The sequence below is a fragment of the Euleptes europaea genome, chromosome 2 (assembly GCF_029931775.1).
Source record: "Euleptes europaea isolate rEulEur1 chromosome 2, rEulEur1.hap1, whole genome shotgun sequence".
NCBI lineage: Eukaryota > Metazoa > Chordata > Lepidosauria > Squamata > Sphaerodactylidae > Euleptes > Euleptes europaea.
Genome location: NC_079313.1, coordinates 44,040,865 through 44,064,036, shown reverse-complemented (window position 1 = coordinate 44,064,036; position 23,172 = coordinate 44,040,865). Strand labels below are relative to the sequence as shown.

Sequence of the window (23,172 nt, the reverse complement as noted above, 5' to 3'; positions counted from 1 at the left end):
AGTAGAAAAGAGCAAGAGTCCAGTAGCACCTTAAAGACTAACAAAAATATTTTCTGGCAGCTCACTTCTTCGGATACAGCTAGAATGAAATCCAGATGGTGTATATCTGCCGCCCTGGTAGAGTTGCCAGTTTGCTTAGATTGGCAGGCAATTGCCTGCCAATCCATTGCCCGGCTCAGAAGCAGGGATCGCTTGTGCATGTGGCTGCAACAATGCAATCTTGTCACTTCTGGTTTACACTTGGAAGCGCTGCATCGGAACGGGCCTTTTACCATCAAACTCTCAAACCAGAAGTGATACGATTGCGTCGGTGCAGCTGCGTGCACGTGATCCCTGTCCCAGCTCCGCCCCCAAAACCTCCCACCGGAGGAGAGGGGGGACCTGGCAACCCTACACCCTGGAGAAAATGACTGCTTTGGAGGATGGACTCTATGGTGCTATATCTGGCTAAGGCCCCTCCCCTCCCCAAATCCTACCGTCCTCAGACTCCACACCAAAATCTCCAGGAATTTCCCAACTTGGAGCTGGCAAGCCTCGCCAGGCCTGGACTCAATTAATCCTCCCTCAAAGACCAAACCTGTCCTGGAAAGAACCTATCCTCTCCCCCTGCCTTTTTATTCACAGAAATATAAGCTGGAATGCTGTGCTTGCCTAGCAACAGCCACTGAGGGAATCATTTTGGGGGTTTTAATCCCCCCCAATCTATTTTTTTCTAGATTTCACATTTTTCTGCAAACCTGGGACCCTTTTCAGGTTTGTAGAAATATCTGTGTTGCCTGTTCACTGCTCTAATCACCAGATTTAAGTATCCTCAGATTTGGCTGACTTTGCTATTAGAATATAAAATGTAGTACTTCATCCATTTTTCTTGGGCTTCTGTGCTAAGTGCACATATTAGGAGGCAGTCCTATTAGATTCACTAGGACTAATTTTAGAGACAACATACTTAGAGCTGGGCTTTTAATGTTAAAAGTCATTTAAAACTGCGATGCCAGTTATCCACATTTACCCAAACTGAATAAGCACTGCAGGTGGATGTTACCTCTGACAGTTGCTTGCAGGGACTTCTCTCCTTTTCTTAAATTCCCCTTGGTGCTGTTTATTTGCTTTCAGATTTCTAAAGACCTGCAGGTACTAAAGAGTTACAGGTTATTTGCGTTTTTGTGTTTCTGCGGGGAGGAAGTTAGGGTGGGAATGAAGTAGGGTTGCCAGCTCTGGGCTGGGACGGTGGAGCCTCAGGAGGGCAGGGTTTGGGGAGGGAAGGGACTTCAATGCCATAGAGTCCAATTACCAAAGCGGCCATTTTCTCCAGGTGAAATGATCTTTATCAGCTGGAGATCAGTTGTTATAGCAGGAAATCTCCAGCCACCACCTGGAGGTTGGCAACCCTAGCATGAAGGAGCCTGTTAATCATTTTGACTCATGCTACTTTCATACTGAAAATTGCCATACCATCCTTAACAAGAATTGCAGTACAGTACTATGTGTAATGTGCAGTTCTTTCAAGCCAGGGAAGAGTTAATTAAAATTTAATTCTGGGGATATTGTGCTGATAGAGTTTACTTGGGGCGTTTTTGAAGTCATAACTATTTACTGCTGGCAATGCTATGAGTTTTAAAGATCTAATTAAAGTAGTTCCAAATCCTGTTTCAGAGACTTCACCTCCCCCAACTGGACATCGATCATGCTTGGGTTTTGACTTTGGGGGTCTTAGTTGAGCAAAAGACATGGTGCAAAGGTGGATTCTTTGGGGTGGGACAGGATGTCTAAAACAATGGACTGATTATTCCCCCAGGGGGTTTAAGGAGTGGTCTTGGCAGGCATTAATGACAGGCCTGTGTCTTTCTGACTGATGGCTATGGGAGGGACAGACTCTACATGAATAATGGTGTAAGGGAACTCAATGCAAGCAATTACTTGCAAACTTCTGTTCATTTGGTAAATCTGAAAGATCAACAATTGTATGTGTGTGTTTTAATCTGTTTTGCTGGATTTATGGGAAGCTGCAGTCCGGACTGGAAGTTTGCATGGAGGGAGGGATTAGGATTGCCAACCTCCAGGTGGTGGCTGGAGATCTCGCACTATTACAATTGATCTCCAGGCGATAGAAATCAGTTTCCCTGGAGAAAATGGCCACTTTGACATTGGACTCTATGTCATTGAAGTCCCTGCACTCTCCACACCCTGCCCTCCTCAAACTCCACCCCCAAAATCTCCAGGTATTTCCCAACCCGGAGCTGGCAATCCTAGGAAGGATACATCTCTTTCCTTGAATGGTTTTCATTCCTATAAAAAGTGTCTCCTCCAAAGTGCTTTTTGTCCTGTGGAGGAAAATATACAAATATCTGCATGTCTGTTCCCCATCTGGGGGGGCGGGGGGCGGGGAAGCAGGTGGGGAGGCAGTTTTGATTTTTATAATAGCCAAAGAAATAGCCTGTTCCTCTCACCCACCCAAATGCAGCTTCCAATGGAAATTGCAGCTGTCTGCAGCTTCTGTGAGGAGTAAAGAAAAATTCTCAGGGAAAACATTAATGTACCTGAGGGCTGTATATTCATCTATCTGTGCCTTCAGTCCGTCTATCTGTGCTTTCAGTCCATGCTGCATATAATAAGCATAGTAATAATAAAGATAAATTAAATGCATTGCTTAGTTAATGCATCCCTTTAAAAACAACTGTACAGGCTGACAGGTCTTTCTAAAGGTCAGGGCAACTTCTGAAATATCATCATTTCAAGTTTCTATAGGAACCTGATTTTTTTTTCCCCAAAGAAACCCCCCTGACTTCCTCCTCTTTAAAAACAAAATGGAGAAAGTTTCTTCAGGTGTCAAGACTGAACAAAGGAGGCTTTATATTGTAGAGTTTTCTTTCTGTTAAATACCAAGTTGCCTGTGAATACTTTGAAGTGGAGTAATTGTTGGTTATTGGCCTGCAAGAAACCATCAAGAAGATAACATCAAACAAGTTAGCTTTGTGGCAATCTGTGAAGCGAGGTAATTGAATACATTTCTTCCCAGTCAATTTGGGAGCTGAATACCACCTCCTCACATTCCAAGTTGAGAACCAGCTAAAGACTTTAATTTCAGAGGTAGGAAGTGGAAGAAAAATACAAATGTGTGCTGTTGTTGTTCTGAAGTTCCCTTTATGCAGTTCCCAGTTGCTACATTTACTGAAATGCAAGATGTCTAGATTTGTTCCCAGGTATACCATCAAAAAGGAGCCCTGTGGCGCAGAGCGGTGAGCTGCAGTACTGCAGTCCAAGCTCTGCTCACAACCTGAGTTCCATCCTGACGGAAGGAAGTCAGTTTCAGGTAGCCCACTCAAAGTTGACTCTGCCTTCCATCTTTCTGAGGTCGGTAAAATGAGTATTCAGCTTGTTGGGGTAAAGGGTAGATAACTGGGAGAGGCAATGGCAAACCACCCCATAAACATAGCCTGTCTAGTAAATGCAGTCTGCCTAGTAAACATCAGGATGTGGTGTATAAAATGTATAACATTTTAAAGGGGGGGTCATATGACATTCAGGGTTGTAGTCCTTTTGAGTAAATACTGTATTTTTTTGCACTGACATGTTTGTTAAATGCCATTACATGAAGGCTGAATTGGGGCATGTCTGTTTTAAGAACAAATGTGGCACAGTTCTCTAAGTGGAAATTGTCATGCTAAATCTCAGCTCCATCATGAACTCACTGGGAATGGGGGGCTTTGGACAAGTTGTTACCTTAGACCCCCGCCACATTTAATATATGCATAAAAACACTGACATACCTTTTAGAGTTGTTAGAATTACTAGGATAATACATATTGAAGTGATTTAACCAATTAGAAAATTAGATAGCAAACTATCTACAAGACTGAGCAGTGAACCAGGAAAGACACCATTCACATCTCACTTCTGCCACATGAACTCACTAGATGCTTTAAGCAAGGCTTTGTCTCTCAACACGCCCCTGAATTTGCAAACTAGACTAGTTTACAAAGTTGTTGCAAAAATTGTAGTGGTAATGTTCTTTGAACGCTCTGAAGTGTTATATAAATGCTATTAAATAATGTTGTAGTGACACACCTTAGGCCACCCAGTAAATGTATGCTCTTAACTCCTGTAGAACACTGGCTTATTTAATCTGAAACCCAGTGTGGTGTAGTGCAGTGATTCCTCACATAGCGCCTGTCATTGTCAAAATGTCTACCAGTGCGTTTCCTGGCAGCCACTAGCTTCTTGCTCAAAGCAAACAGTCAAACCTGGCTTTCCTCCACTTTGTTGGAGCAGGTGGTGCTTCAGAAGAGCACAGGGTGGCTTTTACATGGGGATAGGATTTTGTGGTTTCTCCATTGCGGATGCAACTGCAGATAAAGGACAGCAGCGATGGGGCTTCCACGTAGCAGGTTTTGCTGCAGCATCCCTGCCCGAGTCCCCCAACAGTGGCCACCCCCTCTTCTGGGCCACCAGGGCATTTGCAATTAAAAATAATAATAATTGGTATTAGAATATAATTATATTGATATACCATTGTAACTTTAGATAAGTATGTAGCCCCTTCCCTTGTGAATCTATGCCCCTTTCATAAGAACATAAGAGGAGCCCTGCTGCATCCGATCAGTGGTCCATCTAGTCTCCCAGTTCTTCTAGAGGTTTCCTTATATCTCTTCAAGGGGATAGAGACTTGCATTTAAAAAAGAGAACCTGCTAGACATATTGTTACAACAATATATTGTTATAATGATATTCTAGTGCCAATTAAAAAAAAAATTAAATGCCTCCCAGTTCCTGGGGGAGGAAATGGCTATTATGAGTCTAGGGTCAGGGAAGATAGCCGGTTTTTATCTAATTGCAAGATGTAGTTTGGTAGAGGAGGTCAGCATGCCCTACAGATCATACAGGGGAAAATGCTTCTGCCAGTTCATTCACTTTGTTTGTAAAAGTGTATGTAGCCTCATTAAACAAATCACAGCAACATGACTTCCTCCATTACAGTTATAATGGAGTTACAGCTATAACCTTTCCTAGGTAGGGTTGCCAGCCTCCAAGTGGTGGCTGGGGATCTCCTGCTATTACAACTGATCTTCAGGCGACAGAGATCAGTTCACCTAGAGAAAAAGGCTGCTCTAGAAGGTGGACTCTTTGGCATTATACCCCATTGAAGTCCCTTCCCTCCCCAAACCCCGCCCTCCCCAGACTCCACCCACAAAATCTCCAGGTATTTTCCAACCCAGAGCTGGCAACCCTATTCCTAAGTTATGTTGCCAGACGTATTAGGTTTTTGCTTCTTATGGTGCAAAATGACCCTCTGCCCATGATATATGAGAAATAGCAAAACAGATATACTACTACTGCTACCACACATATCCTTGTGGGACCTTGTCCTTGTCTGAGATTCTGGATCAATGGATTTTTTGTGACAATGGAGGAACAGAAGGAGCTGGTGAGCTGTTGTCCGTACTGTGAGTTCTTAAGGCTTCTTTGAGAAAAGACAATGGAGAAGAAGCAGATGAGTTGGTTTTTATATGCCGACTTTCTCTACCTTTTTAATGAGAATCAAATCTCCTTCACTTCCACTTCCTCTCACAAGAGACACCTCATGAAGTAGGTGGGGCTGAGAGAGTTTGGAGCGAACTGTGACTAGCCCAAGGTCACCCAGCAGGCTTCATGCGTAGGAGTGAGGAAACAAACCCAGTTGACCAGATTAGAGTCCGCTGCTCATGTGGAGGAGTGGGAAATCAAACTGAGTTATCCGGATGAGAGTCCACCGCTCTTAACCACTACACCTCTCTGGCTGAAGAGGACCTTCTAGTTTATAGCTGGAAAATGAGTGAAATGGGTTGGACTAGGAGTGCCACTCCCCTGGACTACTGATGTCACTTCTGGGGAAAACCTGCAAATTTGTCACACTGCGCTGACACCACCCCCGCTCCCGCCCCCTGCCCCCCCGGTCCAGCTGATTTCCAGGCTGGGCCTGGCAGCCCAAAGGGTGATTGACATTATTTCAATTCCTTCAGTTCCTTCTGTTTTCAAGTCAGAGCCAGCATGGTGTAGCTAAGAGTCTAGAATCTGGAAATTCCAAGTTCAAATCCCTGCTCTGTCATGGAAGCTCATTGGGAACCTTAGTTCCTTGGGCCACTCTTTCTTGGACTAACTTACCTCATAGGAGTAGAAAAGAGCAAGAGTCCAGTAGCGCCTTAAAGACTAACAAAATTTAACTCATAGGGTTGTTGTGAGGATGAAATGGAGGAGGGGAGAATTATGTGGTAAGTTGTTTTTGGACCTTATCAGGCAGAAAAGTGAGGTGTAAATATCTAAATAAATGCAATAAAAATGGAACTAACGGAACCATCTCCCGTTTCCCTGTAGTGAACTGGGTCTCTGGTACCTGCTCAGTTTGCAGTTCTCCCGTGGCTGCTTGTATATTGAAGCACATGCATACACACACAACCTTTAACTAGGTAATTTTGTTTCTTCTCCTTGTCTCCTACTTTGTTCTTCTTTGAAAGAGGCAGTGGTACAACCGCTCTTGAAGAAGCCATCTTTAGATCCTAGAGATCTTTCCAACTACTGCCCGGTTTTGAACCTTTTGTACCTGGGCAAGGTAGTTGAGAGAGCAGTCGCTGAGCAAATATAGGGTTTTCTGGATGACACATTGGCTTTGGACCCATTCCAGTCAAGTTTCCGCCCTGGCCATGGGACAGAGACGGCTCTGGTCGCCCTCACAGACGATCTCCGTTGACAGCTGGATTGAGGCGGGTCGGGTCTGCTGATACTCTTCGATCTATCAACATGGTCGATCATGATCTTTTAGCCTTGCTGACGTTGGAATCCAGGGCACAGCCCATCAATGGCTGCGCTCCTTCCTTCAGGGTTGGGGACAGAGGGTGGCACTTGGGAAAGTGGTATTGCAGCAACATTCTTTGGTGAGCAGGGTACCACAGGGTGCAGTCTTCTCTCTCTCATGTTGTTTAACATCTATATGCGCCCCCTTGCAGAGATTGTCAAGAGTTTCAGGTTGGGTTGTCATCAGTATGCTGATGACACCCAGCTTTATCTGTTGATGGACAGCCATTCGGATTCCACCCCAGACACACTGGCCAGATTGCCGTGACTGATTGGTTGAAGAAAAGCCAACTGAAACTAAATCAATCAAAGACGGAGGTCCTATGGTTCGGTCAGGGTGGCTTGAGGGCAGGGTGCCAGCTCCCGGCTCTTGATGGTCTGCAATTAACACCTGCATTTGCCATCAGGAGTCTGGGTGTGATCCTTGATGCGTCCTTGTTAGTGGAGGCTGAGGTCACAGCTGTGGCCAAGGTGGCCTTTTTCCATCTCCGCCGGGCCCGGCAGTTGGTACCTTATCTCTCCCTCCCTAACCTAGCCATGGTGATCCATTCAACGGTCACCTCTAAACTGGATTACTGTAACTCACTCTACATAGGGCTGCCCTCAAAGCTGATCTGGAGACTCCAGCTGGTACAAAATGCTGCAGCGAGGTTCCTTATGGGAACATATACAGCCAGTGTTGCACCAACTGCACTGGAGTATTGGCTCAGGTTCAAGGTGCTGGTTTTGACCCTTAAAGCCTTCCACAGTCTGGGACCTTTGTACCTTCGGGACTGCCTCTTCTGGTACACCCCCCAAAGGACATTATGTTCTACAGATAACAACTTGTTGATGGTCCCAAGCCATAGGAGTGTGCAGCTATCCTCGATGAGAGCCAGAGCCTTTCAGCCCTGGCTCCGGTCTGGTGGAACTTCCTTCCCAGTAACATCAGGGCCCTGCGAGACCTTAAAGAGTTCCGCAGGGCATGTAAGACGGAGTTATTCCACCAGGCCTACAATTGAGGGTAGCCACAGGTGTCATCTGTGCTGGCCTCCCTACCCCCCCCTTTTTGATCTTGTTTTGATTTTTGAACAGTAAATATAGTAAATACAGTAAATATAAGATAAAATTGAATAAAAACATACAGAAATACTCAGTATCAAAATCCATATATTATAAACCTAACTAAAAGACTGAGCCCATATCTAATTTCATCCTGCATATTATATTAAAATCTATATTTTCCAGCGGTACTCAATAAAACCGAACATGTAATGGTGCTGGTGATAGTAAGATGACTAGAGGAGACTTCAGATAAAATGGGGGAGTCCAAAGGAGTGTCCAGCGAGGGAGGCCAGCCAGTGTATGACACTATCTCTGCCCTCAACCATAAGCTTGATGGGACATCTCCGTCATACAAGCTCTGTGGAATTGAGCTTAGTCCTGTGGTGCTCAGGTCTCATTAGACAGAGAGTTCCATCAGGCAAGGGCAACCACCAAAAAGGCTTTGGCCCTGGTAGAGGACAGCCGGATAGTCATTGGGCGAGGGACCACCAGAAGACTATTTCCAGCTGAGTGCATGAGTCTCCTGGTTGTATGAGGGAAGACATGGCAGTTCTTCCAGTTCTTAGAGTAAGAAGGAATACAATTATATTGAACCTGTTTTCCTCATTGGATGCCTGGATCATCCCAAGGGGGCTGTCATTTTATATTCCCAGTGTATATGCCTGACTGACTTATTCTAACATCCTCCACCTTTATAACTTTCCACAGTGCTTGACCCTTGATAAATTTGAAGGCTATGCTGATGAAGCTCAGCTCATTCATCGTGCTGTCTACCTTCTGGAGGAAAACAAATTTTGGGCAGGTGTTGTCTTTCCTAACTTGAACATAGGAACCAACCAGCTGCCAGCTCATGTGACATACAAGATACGTATGGATATCGACGCAGTGCAGAAAACAAACAAAATCAAAGACAGGTGATGGCTTCCTCTCATCTCACAATGTGTGTATGACCCAAGTCTTTGTGTGCCATTTGGTTCTAAGAACAAGGTGGTAAGAGCCAGAGTGTAAAAAACCAGAGCACTGCTGCCTCAAGTCATTTTGGATCCTGACACAGAATATCCAAGTAGGGTTCTAGTGCTAAGCCTGGCCTTAGTGTGGAAACCATATAACGATAAACTAAATAACTGATGTTTCAAAAGCTCCTGCCTGATGGTAGAGTTGCCACTGAATCAAAGGAGAATTTCAAACAGATAGGTGCATGCAGATACCGTACAGCTTTACATATTGATACAAAGCTGAATTTATTTCTAGTCCATCCTCATGATATAGCAGAAAGAGAAGTCTTATCAAGTAAGGTATAGCAGTAGGTCACAGCAAGGTTATGTTGCCTCCTTTTAATTCTGAATGGTGCATTTCAGAACTGTAAATAATAAAAAAGCACTGGTCAGAATCAAATTCCCCCATCAGGTTCCTGGCTGAGTATGTGATTTTCCTTCACAGGTACTGGGATCCTGGTCCAAGAGCTGACCCGGTGGATGATTTACGTTACATCTGGGGAGGGTTTGCCTATCTACAAGATATGATTGAACATGGCATTATCAAAACCCAAACCAGTACTGAAGTGCCTTCAGGAATTTACCTGCAACAAATGCCCTATCCATGCTTTGTAGACGATGTGTAAGTAAATGCAGCCCTGGTGACACTCTCTGAACTAACTAGGTGGCTGGCTGGCTGGGACACCAGAGTTTACAGGATGCTGGGAAGCTTTGGTTTTGATCTTACTGAAAAGCTGGAGAAATCCCAGGATGAAGGCATTAGGCAAATTCTCACGAAGGAGTCAGGGATTGTGCTGCCCTCATTAAGCCTGCAATAAGGAGGCCTGAACAAAAAACAAAGCACTGTAGGTTTTTTTAAAATACCTAAAAGAGAGAGCAACATAGAGGTCTGTGATTTCCACTGGAATAAAAACCTTCCATTGATTCATTAACAGCAACAGAATGCAAAAGAAGTTGCAAAGTTTATAGATGAGATTCCTTTCCCGTGGAATGAAAAAGGGGGGAGTACTAATTAACAACAAAAACAAAAACTCCTTTGGCTTTTTAAAAGAACCCAATAAGAGAATCAGTGCTGCAGTTGCCGAATATTTGGCAAATATTTTTGCCAAAGGCTCTTCGTACCGATAAATAATAGTCCATTTTATTGCCTATTTTGTTCATGGCGTTTGTTGCGGAATTTTACTACCGAATTTGTACTGATTTTGATCGGTACTGTATGATATTATATTATTCTGCTTTTCTCTTTGCTTTTATGGCATCAAAGGTTTTGAAACTGAAATTGAATCAGTGCTGCTGTCCAGAAACATAACAGGATTTTGTAAGATCTTTCATGTCTTTACATGTGGTGCAAGCAGCTGAACTCCAGCAAGCCCTAAGAAAGCTAGACTACCAGATATCATACCACCAGGGCTACCATTGGCACTTCTACATTTCTGGCCAGGAGATTTTAAAGTTCCAGCAGAAGTAACACATCTGCAGTCTTGAGCTCCCAGTTTTGCATGGGATTTGTTGGGGCTTGGCTGTCTGTGCTGCTCTGTGGGACCCATGATGTGCAATCACAACATGTGAGTGGACTCCTTCACATTAAAGAGAGAGGGAACAGAGAGGGTGAAGCTTTCTCTAAAGGTTTCACATACGTTTGAGTTACCATCTGTCATCATCAACCCTAGGTCTCTCTCTGTTCCACAGAATGAAGGGTTCTTAAGACCCGTTACTGGTTGTCTCAAAACAGCACAATGCTTATGCACAGTGACATCTCTGTAAGCAGCATAATATGAGAGGAGATCCTACTTTTATAATATTTCATAATTCCATTGTAAAAGTTGTTTGCCTCTAAGCCATGCCCCCTCCTAATGTCAGACTAGGACCTGGGAAACCTAGGTTCAAATTCCCACTCCACCATGGAAGTCTGATGGGTGACTTTGGGCCAGTCACACACTCTCATTCCTGACCCTGGCTAGTATTTGGATAGGCGACCTTCAAGGAATATCAGGGTGATACAGAGGTAGGCAATGGCAAACCACCTCTAAACGTCTCTTGCCTTGAAATCCCTATGGGGTCACCATAAGTCAGGTGTGACTTGACAGGGGGAAAAAAAGCTATGATAAAGTAGACTTTTGCAGGTTATTCACACATACTAGTATACATCAATTTTCCCATGTCATGTGTGAAGCAGCTCTGAAATATGCTCAGGTAACATTGTGTGCACTACAAGCATCCTGTTGATTTTCATACATTGCAATCCTAAAGAGCATTTTCCTGGGAGTAACCCTCATTAAACCCTGACCTGGATGGCCAAGGCTAGCCTGATCGCGTCAGATCTCAGAAGCTAAGCAGGGTCAGCCCTGGTTAGTATTTGGATGGGAGACCACCAAGGAAGTCCAGGGTTGCTATACAGAGGAAGGCACTGGCAAACCACCTCTGTTAGTCTCTTGCCATGAAAACCCCATAAGGGGTCGCCATAAGTTGGCTCCGACTTGAGCACACACACACACAACCCTCATTAAATGAACTTACTTCTGAGTAGACCTGCTTAGGGTTGCTCCCATAGTCCACAATACATCTTACTTTTTCAGTAAAGTACTCTGTTATGACAACATTATAAACTCAGTTATTCTCCAAGGCTGCCATTTCAATGGTAAGTTATACTATAAAATAAATGTGTCTTGTAGCTCAGTGTTTTGAAATGGAGTTTGGTGGGGTAGCTTTACCACAAAGCAATGTGCAGCGATCTCAGATTTCTATATGTCATTTTTAAAAAACCTCTTCTCCAAGGAGTATGATATTGACTACTGGCAACATATATTTGTTCTCTTCATTACAGTACCTATGCTCAGTCTCAGGATATTCCTTTTTCTTTACCTGTTCAGTAGCAAATTCATTCATCAGCTTTAGCCTGGGGCAAAAAAATCTTCTACCTTTGTCCATTCTTACCGGCTCCTTCATTATCCAGCTGATGCCATTCAGCCATGATTTTTACCTTTGGCTCCAAATCATTGTCCCATCCCTGGTGATAACCCCCATAAACACATGATGTAGGTTTACTTTTGTTCCTCTTTAACTGTTACATCTCCATGCACAAACATTATTTTATCAGCTCAGGGACGTAGGCTTGCATGGGGAAGAATCTGCCTCTAGATTTGGTATTTAGGAATGGTAACTGGTTAGAGAATTCTGTCAATAATTGCCTAGTGGACCTCAGAATAAGTCCTGGAACCTGTGAGAAGTGGTAAAAGAACAGTCAGTCCTATTTGTAAGATATTCACAGCAGCTCATTATTTGGCACTAAAATTAGGTGGTGCTATGAAGCTCAGTAGGTGCCTTTGTGCCAACCATACTCTCAACCTAACCTACCATACAGGCTTCTTGTGAAGATAAAATAGAAAATGGAGAACTATGTATGCTGCCCTGGGCTTCTTGGATGAAGGGTGTTAGAAGAAGAGTGTGAACAATGGAAACCAACTGATATTTGTTGTTCTGTTAGCATGGATGAAGTTATCTGTTGTAACACTGGTGTGAGATGTATAGCTAGGGATGCCAGCTCTGAGTTGGGAAATTCCTGGAGATTTTGGGGGTGGAGCCTGGGGAAAGTGGGGTTTGGGGAGGGGAGGGGCGTCAGCAGGGTAGAATGCCATAGAGTCTATCCTCCAAAACAGCCATTTTCTCCAGAGAAACTAATTTCTATTGTCTGGAGGTCAGTTGTAATAGCAGGAGACCTCCAGGCCCCACCTGGAGGTTGGGAACCTTACGTATAGCTTCTATTGCTTCCCCTTGCTCTGCTTTTTAAATTAATTTATAGAGGGCTCCAAAAAAGATGGAAGCTGTTGATAGTCTGTGCTTCTAAAACATACTGCTTATTTCTCTGCTATATACGCACTTCAGTTGACTGTTACAGTAACTACAACCTAGGATTTTCAGAGTAAAGACTAGAACAAAATCCTATTGGATTTAAATACCGCTCCCTTCTGGATGCTTTTAAAAGCTTTAGCCATTGAAGTAGGCAAGTAGTTTCTTTTTAAAAATCACTGCTGCATCTTAACAAGGGGTATGTCTACTACAGACATTAATAGATTTTATGCCAACATAATATTCATGGTTTCGTCCAAAAAAAAGCCCCAAAATTATAACATAGGAAAGGTGCTCAGAATTCTTCATCCCCAGCCAGCCCTCACAAAGCTACAATTCCCAGGGTTCTCTGGAAAGAGGGAATGACAAATCTTTAGCTTATCTATGTCCTTCCTCACTTTTCCTATTGCTTCTTGACAACAACTTATTTTACCTGTGTTTCGTTTCTTTCTCTGGGCAGCTTCATGATTACTCTTAACCGTTCCTTCCCCATCTTCATGGTGTTGGCTTGGATCTACTCTGTCTCCATGATAGTAAAGAGCATCGTGCTGGAGAAAGAAATGAGACTAAAGGAGGCACTGAAGAACAGGGGGGTCACCAGTGGGGTGATCTGGTTCACATGGTTCCTTGACAGCTTTATCATGATGGCTGTGAGCACGTTTCTCCTGACAGCACTCATTATGGTAAGCATCACCTGGGGTGGGAGATTTTTCTTTTTCTTTTTGGAAGGCTCAGACGTGCCATTTCACACTTGCATGGCAGGTAGGTATTAGGTTGCTAGCAAACAATAGGAGCTATACATAAGAAGAGGAGACACACTGGAGACCTGGGTTGTTTTGAGAGCGTAGAAGTCAGCACATGCCTCTAAGAAGCCCCCAAAGGCAGCATCAACAGTTGACAGGAGAGAGATAAATTCACTTGAGACTCCCAAGACTGCCTTCATGACAAATGCCTCAGGTTGGATTAGGCTGACAGGTCACGTTCTAAACATTGCAGTCGCTTCAAGAAAAGTCCAAGCCCAGGTCTTTTAATGAGAAAACCTCAGTGTGAATCATCTTTATCCCTCTGACTCATTTCTCACAACTCCCTATTTGCTTGGTTTGAAATAAGTTCTTCAGTGTGCCCACACATGTGGATGTGGTGCTGCGCTGTCCCCCTCGTATTTGTGTTTATTTTTCTAAGCTATTCCACCTTCAGCTGCTGCATTTGCAGAGTCCGGCCTTATCTTTTGACTGCTTAGACTTCCAAGTCTCTCTCTGCTTCTCCATATACGCTGAACAGTCAGTGGTTTACAAAATGCAGAATAGCCCTCATGTTGGAAATGACTGCACAGATGAGGCCTCGGGGACAACCAAACTCTGTCTTTCACCCCCCATCTCTCACAGAGAAGTCTCCTGACTGCTGATTCTGTTGAGACAGACACAAAGGCATGTGATAAAGCAGACAATGTGGAACTGAGAGGTTCAAGTGTCTACTCAGTGCCAAATGACATGTTTTTCTCTTGTCCTCCCTGTGTCCTGGCAATTAGATAGGCACTGTGAGTTCCCAGGTATGTATGGGATGATTTAGATCAGGACTGCAGCATGTAGGGAGAGGGGGCTTTGAGTCTTCCATTGTTCCATCCAGAAACAGCCCTGAGGGTGGCACTATTGGCCTCATTATATGCAGCTCCTCAGTACATGGAGATTACCCCAGTGGGGCAAATAGTTATCCAACACTTTAAGCTCTTTACCCCCATATATATGACCAAATAACGCCAGTGGTAAGAGAATAGAACTGGCAATACTTTGTTATCTCACAGTAATAACTAGGAGAGTAGGAACTCCACCTTACGCACTAGCAAACTACAAGATTACTACTGGCAATAGAGCACCGGCATTATAATCACAGGCACTGATGGCTAGCACATTCTTTTATATCAGTAAACATCACAAGTGATCTAACAGCTGTAGTACTTGGTGGTGTATATAGTGCTATAATTGCCACTCTGGTGCAGCATGCATCCTTGCGCAAGTATAATACTTCTTAATGCTAATAATTACTGCTGTTTGGGAGCAAGCACACACCCAAAATGGGGTGCAGCAACACTTGTGGTATCTTATCAGTCTTATAACTCCTGTCAAAAAATGACCATGGATAAGAGGCCTAGGAGTAAAGAACAAATCTCTCTTCTACTAATTTAACAGTGTAATCCTATACAGAGTTACTCCAGTCTAAACCCACTGAGATTAATGGGTTTAAACTGGAGTAACTGTATACAACTGCATTGTCCGTAAGTCTATATTGCTGAGATCCCCATTGTTCACGGTAAGGGGATCATTTTTATTTATTTTCTTCATGTGTACCCCACCTTTCTCTGCATTGGGGACCCAAGGTGGCTTACATAGTTGTCGTCTCCTGTATTTTGTCCCCATACAACTCTGCAAGGTAGGTTAGTCTGAGTGTTTGCGACTGGCTCAAGGTCATCCAGTAAACTTCCATGGCAGAGTGGGGGATTCGAACCTGGGTCTCCAAGATCCTAGTCCAGCACTACACCCTACTGGCTGTTGAGTCCAAGAAAATTTACGTACAGCCCTTCAGTCATCCAAAATTAATTAACTGGGTCACTTGCAAGAGAGAACTTTTGTTAGAAGGTCACCTTCAGCAGCCTTTTCTGGACGTCTGTGTTATGCAGTGGCCAAATGCACAGTCCCACTGTAGAAAAAACAACAGTGCAGTAAGCCAGCTGAAATTTTCCTTGACCATACAGATGGTGTTTTTCCACACCCATCAGTGTTTGAGATAGGGAAAGGAGAGGAGGAGAATTTGTTCTAACCAATCAGTTTTTTAAAGAAGAAGAAGAAATTTGCTTCCTGCCTCAGTTAAATGCGTGACTCTAAGGACATTTGTGCTTGGTTATTTGCTGCACGATCCCCAGGGAACTGCCCCAGGTCTTCTTTTGAGTTATTCATGAACTTTCTGACCTTCAGGGGTCACCCTGCAGCCACCACACACTTGTCCCGCTTTTCCAGGGACCTGTTTTATCATGATTTTAAACTTTGTCCTGGACCCACCACGAAGCAAAATATGTAAAAATCCATGAATAGTAGACGTTTTGGGTTTTCTCTTCCCCCACCCATTCTCACTTGTCCCAACCTCATCCAAGCCTTCCCAGATAATCCATTTTGGTCAAGAGCATAAAGATCTCAGGAAGGGAGCTGGCCTCCCGCCCCACCATAAAAGAAAAAAACCTGCTGCGGCTCCCCACTGGAGAATTCCCACCCCATGTCCACCACCGCTGCCTGTTTCCCTGCCTCTCCCTCCCTCCTTCTCCTATTTAACATATTCCATGGCCAAGGGACTGGTGGGCAGGTTGGAGCCGTTCATTGCTAGATCGGATGCCCCAAAAAGGGGGCACTCTGCCAGGTGTGAGGGGGCTGCTCTGGCTAATGAGCAGGTGAGCCAGTTTGCTGGTTGGCAAAAGGTGGCGGGGCGCAGGCTTCTCTCCCACAGCTGCTGCTGCTTGCTTAATGCTGCTGCAACATGGCTGTTTCCCTCACTCTCCTCCAACCCCTTTGCAACCTCTGCTCCAATGTACAGAAGACAAAGCGCGTCCCCCTTTGCAGAAGAGTTGATCGGGGGCTCGTCGGTGCACCGCGGGTGGCTGCTGCTATGGGTCTATTTGCCTTTAGCATCTGGGCTTTTTTCCCCTCTCGCAACTCCCTCCACCTTTTCTCTCTCTTTCCACGTCTGCAGCTTGCAAAAAAAAACCCTGCTGTAACTGGAAATGAGAGTTCGTTGCAGAAGAAGATGGTTCTAAAAAAAAAATGTTGGAGATTTTTTTTTGTTGGTTGTTCCTGGTTAACACTTTGTGGTGTTTCTTTCCCACAGGTCTCTTTTTTGTTTTGCTTTTCATGCCAAGTGTCCAAGCAAGGAAAGAGAGAGGTTCACCATGGGTGGGGGGAGATCCCCAGAAAACTGGAGATCAGCAATCAATTATTTTGATTAAAAAAGGAACAAAAAGACTTGGCCAAAAAATCCTCAGGTCAACACAATGACCCAAAATAATTCCTAGACAACTGCAATGCCCAACAGCTGAGGGGAGGAGGGGGCCAGGAGCCAACTAGGGGCGCTGGGTGCTCCTTGTCAGCCAATTAAACAGAGAAACGTTTTCAGTGTGGAGGGACTCTGACGGTCCACATTTTCGTGGTGACTTCTTCATTGATTTTTTTTCTTTTATATTTTTTTATTTTATTGGGGGGGAAACCAATGACAATAACAACAACTAAAAAAAAGCAGATAAGATCAAGTGCCCTCTTCATTGATTTTATTTACTCCTCCTACTCCTGGGAGTTCTTCAGGGCAATAAGCCCATTTATGCTTCAGATCAGAAAAATGTGCGTCTGCAGAGCGGCAAATCCTTCAAAGCATAAATGGCCTAAGACTGCTTTAAGCAAAACAAAGAGGTGGGAGAAGAACAAAATTTCAGCCCTGCTATAAACATGCATTTCCCAAATGCCACAAAATTGGAAAACCAGTGGGCTGATTTGAGTTCATAACAAAGTAGTCTGCAGAGGGTGGCTGCAAATTCAGCTACTGGAATGTGGTGGTGAATGATACTTTTCCAATAGCCAATATCTATGCACAATTGTGCAAGAGCTTGATGACTGATGAGAGGCAGTTGCTTTCAAAATTCACCCACACTCTCTTGCAGTAAAGGACATTGCAGCAGCTTCTCTGAAGATAAAGCTGTACTACCTAACGTACTGCACAATTCAAATAGCAAAACTTAGGTTGGCATTATTTATTATTGTCCCTAATATGCCCAAGCATGTGGACAGCAGGGATTGGCCATGGTGCTTGAGCATGCGATCCTTAAAGGAAGGCCCACACAAACAAAAACGCAGTTGTTGCACAAAGCTAAAAATAGTCTGCAACTATCTCATTGTAATGAAGCCCAGGGCCCCCACATGGGGGAGGTATACTTTATTGGGACCCAGAAGTCCAGAGGGGCCCAGCAGCAGTCCTAGCTGCAATCCCCATTACTATGAGGAAAAAAACCAGAGAGTAAACTGGAGATCGTGCCTGGGGTGATATTTATAGAAACTTATTTCCATGTAGCTATTGTCCAGCTCTCTTGTTAGATTTGCTGGAGCCAATCAAAACAAGTGTTAGTAGGGTTGCCAGGCCCCCAGCGTGGTAGGGGATTACCCGCCCTCAGCTCTGAGCAGGGGCAGGAGAACAGTAAAATAAAGAAATCGATGTTGGGTCTATGGAATGATGCCACTTCCTGGGCAAACCTGGAAGTGACACAATGCCTCTCTAGGAATTGCCAGAAACTCTAGGGTAAAACCATGGGTAAATCATAGTTAAATAGGTAAACTGGGACTGTGCAGTCTGTGTTAGTGAGACTGAGGGACAGAGAGATTTATTTTCCTCTATTTGACATGGTCTGTCCTATCAAGAAGTACAAGTCCCAGGGGTTCCTTGTGTGTCGACAGGTGGGAGGGACAACTAATAGGAGGGGCAAAGCATCGTAAGACAGTGGGAACAAGTGCTGCTGTTTCCTCTGGTAGGATTTGCAGACTCTAGGGTTGCCAGCTCTGGGTTGGGAAATACCTGGAGATTTTTGGGGCAGAGCCTGAGGAGGGCAGGGTTTGGGGAGGGAATTCAGTGCCATAGAGTCCAATTGCCAAAGCAGGCATGTTCTCTATTGGCTGGAGATCAGTTGTAATAGTGAAGTGCCCTGGTTGTCTTATAGAGTCCAATGAAGACAACTAGGGGGAGGTTACAAAGAGCAACAGTTCTTTATTTAGCTAAACAGAGACCCTGGGGTGAAATAACCCACAAATAAGATGCAGAGTTACTCACCCGAGAAACAAAGGAAAGTCAGTATCATTTATGCATTCGCATGGGGCAGGCCCATGGCTGCCGACAAGCAGATTGATACACAAAAGCACCAATGCACATTAAGTGTCTACTTTACTCTATTTAGCATAACCTATAGATATTGGCCGAAGGCGTCACTTAGCGAGTGCCTGATCTTGTGAGCTCCGTAACCAGAAACCACATTCCTGAAGGTGAACGTAATTCAGAGCTCTCTACTGGTGAGAGGCCGTGCCAAGCACAGAGAGCATGATTTGTTGGTTCATGGCTCCCGGATGCCAACTTCCCAAAGCTTCCATGTGTGTGCGTATGAATACATAGTGTTCGAAACCAGCCCTTATATCTGGGCATTACAATAGCAGGAGTACCTGGAGGTTGGCAACCTTAGCAGGCCCCAAATATATGTTTGTGTCTAATTCTCTTTCTCTTGCACACACACACACACACACACACATCCAGGTTGCCAACCTTCAGAAAGAACCTGGAGATCTCCCAGAATTACAGCTGATCTACAGATGACAGAGATCAGTTCCCCTGGAGAAAATGGCTGCTTTGGAGGGTGGACGCTATGGTATTATACCCTGCTGAGGTCGCGTCCCTCCCCAAACCTAGCCCACCGAAGGCTCCACCCCCCAAATCTCCAGGAATTTCCAACCCAGAGTTGGTAACCCTATGCAAGAATGGTTAAGCCACCTGGCCATCTTGTCCATTGTGTGTACCCTTGCAAGAGACATTGCCTTTGGGGTCCTCATTTATGTTTTTCCGATGAAAAAGGCCATAGAACGAAAACTTTAAAGAAATTGGCCTAATGTTTGCAGCCACGTTGGTCCATTAGAATAAAAAAAATCAAGACACTGTCAGGATAATCCCTTTTTAATGACCAAAAAGTTATAAAATAGGACCCTCAAGCTGGGTGTTATTATTAAAAGTAGCAAACCTGGGCATTTTCCAGAAATGTAGAGTATGTAACAGGTATTTCAGAATTAAAACAAACTTTTTTCATAGCTCATGAGAGTCTATGAATGGGATGATGGATAGTAGTGGTAGTGGGGGCATTACAAGTTTTCACTGGACCCAAAAAAATAATGCATGGGCCTTGAAGAAGCCATTAGATCTGCTAGCCTGATAGGTTTGCAGCTTTCTCATTTTTTTCAAGCCAAAACATGTGGGGTGGAAGGAAGGGAATGCTGAAGCACTTCCTGCCACCACGCCCTACTCAGAAGCCAGCCCCCCACACACACACTATTTTTAAGGTGAGTCCTGGATCACATGTTAGACACAAATTGGGTTGAGGTTCTCCCCAATCCAACTTGCATTTAACATATTGTCTCATCGGACTCTGACTATGATTCAAATGCCTAACTAGGAGGAACAGCTAGCCACGGATCAGTAAGTGCCGCTGAGAAATGATCTGACCTCTGCCCTTAACTAGAGACACCAATTAACCAGATCTCTTCTTTGGTTGTTTCTTTTCAGTGTGGCAAAGTGCTTCACTATAGCAACCCCTGCCTCCTCTTCCTGTTCCTGCTGACTTTCACCACAGCCAGCATCATGCAATGCTTCTTGCTCAGCACCTTCTTCTCCAAGGCTAATCTGGCAGCCGCCTGCAGCGGAGTTATCTACTTCACGTTGTACTTGCCCCACATTGTCTGTTTTGCCTGGCAGGACCGGCTGACTGTTGAAATCAAGATTATTGTGGTGAGAAAATTTACCCCCTCCCCTCTCAGGAAGCCTGTGACCTAAGGCGTCTCCTCTCAGGCTCTGTGTCACTTCCTAGCTGCTTACCGTTTCAACATTTTTCTCATATCCTTGTAGTATTCCCAGTTTTTCCAACTTGATACGTAAGCATCTGCTGAAGACTACTTGACACCTGGCAAAGAAAAGTTGATCCAAGGCTTAATCCTTCCCTTGCTTGTAATCTTCATAATCCTAGTGGCACCACAAGATCACTAAGGTTTCATTGGCACTGCACTTTTTTACAAGTCAAAATTATGTGCCCAGGCAATCCAGATTCTGTGCCTGTAACAAGATGGATTTTAAAACCTGTACAAACTATACAAATTTGAATATTTTATTTTATTTTTCATAATCTCCTTTATTGGCATGTATTCAGCCATCCATACATGGAAGACACACAGAGTTTTCTTGTGTCCCTCTGTGTTCCTGCAGCCCCTGGAAAGATCATTCCTGGGGTTGTGGAACCCATGCAGCGGAACAGCTGGGCAGAAGAATAGCCATCTGGGTCAGTGGGCTGGTGTGAGAAGGGACAATCAAACGAAATTGACCTTTAGCCTGAAGAGAAGACTGAGACTGTTTAGACTGTTTAGCCTGAAGAGGACAAGACAGAGGGGATATGATAACCATGTTCAAGTATTTGAGGGGCTGTCATATAGAGGATGGTGCTGAGTTGTTTTCTGTTGTCCAAGAAGGCCGACCAGAACCAACAGTTTGAAATTAAATCAAAAGAGTTTCCGTCCAGACATTAGGAAGCATTTTCTAACAGTTAGAGCGGTTCCTCAGTTAAACAGGCTTCCTCAGGAAGAAAACCTTCCATGGAGGTTTTTAAGAAGAGGTTAGATGGCCATCTGTCAGCAATGCTGATTCTGCGACCTTAGGCAGATGATGAGAGGGAGGGCATCTTGGCCATCTTCTGGTCACTAGGGGTGTGGTGGTGGGGGGACAGGGCCGGGAGGCGCAGATCTATTTAAAGCCCCCCCCCAGCCCTGTCAGGACTCCCAGCAGGGCTGGCGGGGGGCTGGCAAGCCCCAGGAGTCCCGGCGGGGCTGGCGGGGGGCTGGCAAGCCCCAGGAGTCCCGGCGGGGCTGGCGGGGGGCTGGCAAGCCCCGGGAGTCCCAGCGGGGCTGGGGGGGCTGGCGGGCGGCTGGTGGGCGGCTGGCAAGCCCCGGGAGTCCCGGGGGGTCTGGGGGGGGTCTGGTGGGGGGGTCTGGTGGGGGTCCCTCCAGCTGGGAGGCGCAGATCTGTTTAAAGGGCCCCCCGCGCGCCTTCAGGGAATCCCCCTGAAGGCGCGCAGGGGGCCTAATTTTCCCCCGAACTCTGGATCCCCCCAAATTTCCGGGGATCCGAAGCGGGGGAGTTCGGACTTCAGCACGGCCCGAATAAAAACGGGCCGAATTTTGCCGAAGCCGAACTATACCGATTTTTCCCCCCAACAGCCCTACCTACAGTTACAGCTCATTCCTGAGCCTGAGGGCGGAGCTGTCAGTAGGCAGCTTCCTAACCCTTTCCAGGCTGGGAACACCCCCCTCTGCCACAGCGGTGCTGCACCAGCTTTTTGTTGGCGCAGTATTGCTGTTTTCAATGGGGCTATTTTCCCCGTTTTGTTTTGTTTTTTCAAAGCTCTTTTTTACCCTTGCAGTGGCCGGGAAACCTCTTTGGAGGTGTGGATACGGCACCTCGGCCACGCTGTCTCCAGCCGCTGCAAGGCTCAGGAATGAGCTGTTAGTCTGTCAAGTACATGGTCACATAATTAAAGAAAAGGGGAAATTGCTTGGAAATTTTGCCCACACATGCGCAGAGAGCATTTTATCTCCCACATGGCTTGGGGGGGGAAATTAACATGAATTAATGGAAGCAGCTGAGCATGGTAAAGTCCAAAATTAATTACAGAAATTCTCAAAAAAAATTGTAAGGCAGGTAGAATGGAATGTTTGTAAAAGAATGATGAAACATTTTTCTGTTTCATCATTCTTCTACAAACATTCAATTCTACCTTCCTTACAATCCCTAGTTGATTAGTTTCCCCCTTTTCATTCATTTACAGGCTTTATTCAGTACTTAAGTTTTTTATTGCTGATTTCATAAAGTTATTCCACATTGTAAATTCATGGTGTTTTACTATTTCTTCCAGAGCTTGCTTTCCCCCGTGGCTTTTGGGTTTGGTACAGAGTACTTGTCACGCTATGAAGAGCAAGGTCTTGGGCTACAGTGGAATAACATCCAAACCAGCCCACTGGATGGAGATCAGTACAGTTTCTTGCTCTCTATAGAGATGATGCTTTTTGATGCTTTTATCTATGGATTGTTCACTTGGTACTTGGATAGTGTCTTTCCAGGTATGGTATTCCCTCAGCCCATTTTAAGTGGCAGTCACAGTATAGTAACTATTGTTATTGTTGGGGGGAAATCTTGTCTCCAGAAATTTAGCAGAAATGATGGACAACTGGGGATCCTACTTAGTAGTTACTATGTTTAAAGTTAGAACTTGCCAAATCGTACGTTCCACCTCCTAATAAAAAAAATCCAGTGCATATTGGTTGGGATTAAATCCTATGAACATTGCTAGGACTGAAGTGTTTAATTGTACAGAGAAATCTGTAGTGCAATCCTGTGCATTTGTAGTGCATCCCCCACCCCAACAAGCTGCTATAAAATGCAGGGAATTCCCTTGTGCACTGGAACAGTGCTATGAAGGAGCATAGCCTGACTCACTCCCTGCCTCTATGCAGAGTTCCCTTTCCACTAATACTGGGAGCCCCTCATCCTATGTTCTGGTGCTGTGTAGAAGAGCATAAAATGGGTCTTTAGGGGTCATTTTATTCCAGTCAGTGTGTTTATTTGAAGGAGAGAAACTGGCATT

General features: G+C 44.9%; 1 protein-coding gene across 1 annotated transcript in view; it reads left to right on the top strand.

The window, feature by feature from the left end:
* Positions 1-23,172, top strand: part of ABCA4 (ATP binding cassette subfamily A member 4) — a 169,267-nt gene that overhangs the window by 53,807 nt on the left and 92,288 nt on the right. The window contains exons 12-16 of the mRNA XM_056844136.1: positions 8,578-8,783; positions 9,310-9,486; positions 13,171-13,393; positions 20,052-20,273; positions 22,444-22,648. Of these exons, the coding sequence (XP_056700114.1) occupies positions 8,578-8,783; positions 9,310-9,486; positions 13,171-13,393; positions 20,052-20,273; positions 22,444-22,648 (1,033 nt within the window). The remainder of the gene's footprint in view (positions 1-8,577; positions 8,784-9,309; positions 9,487-13,170; positions 13,394-20,051; positions 20,274-22,443; positions 22,649-23,172) is intronic.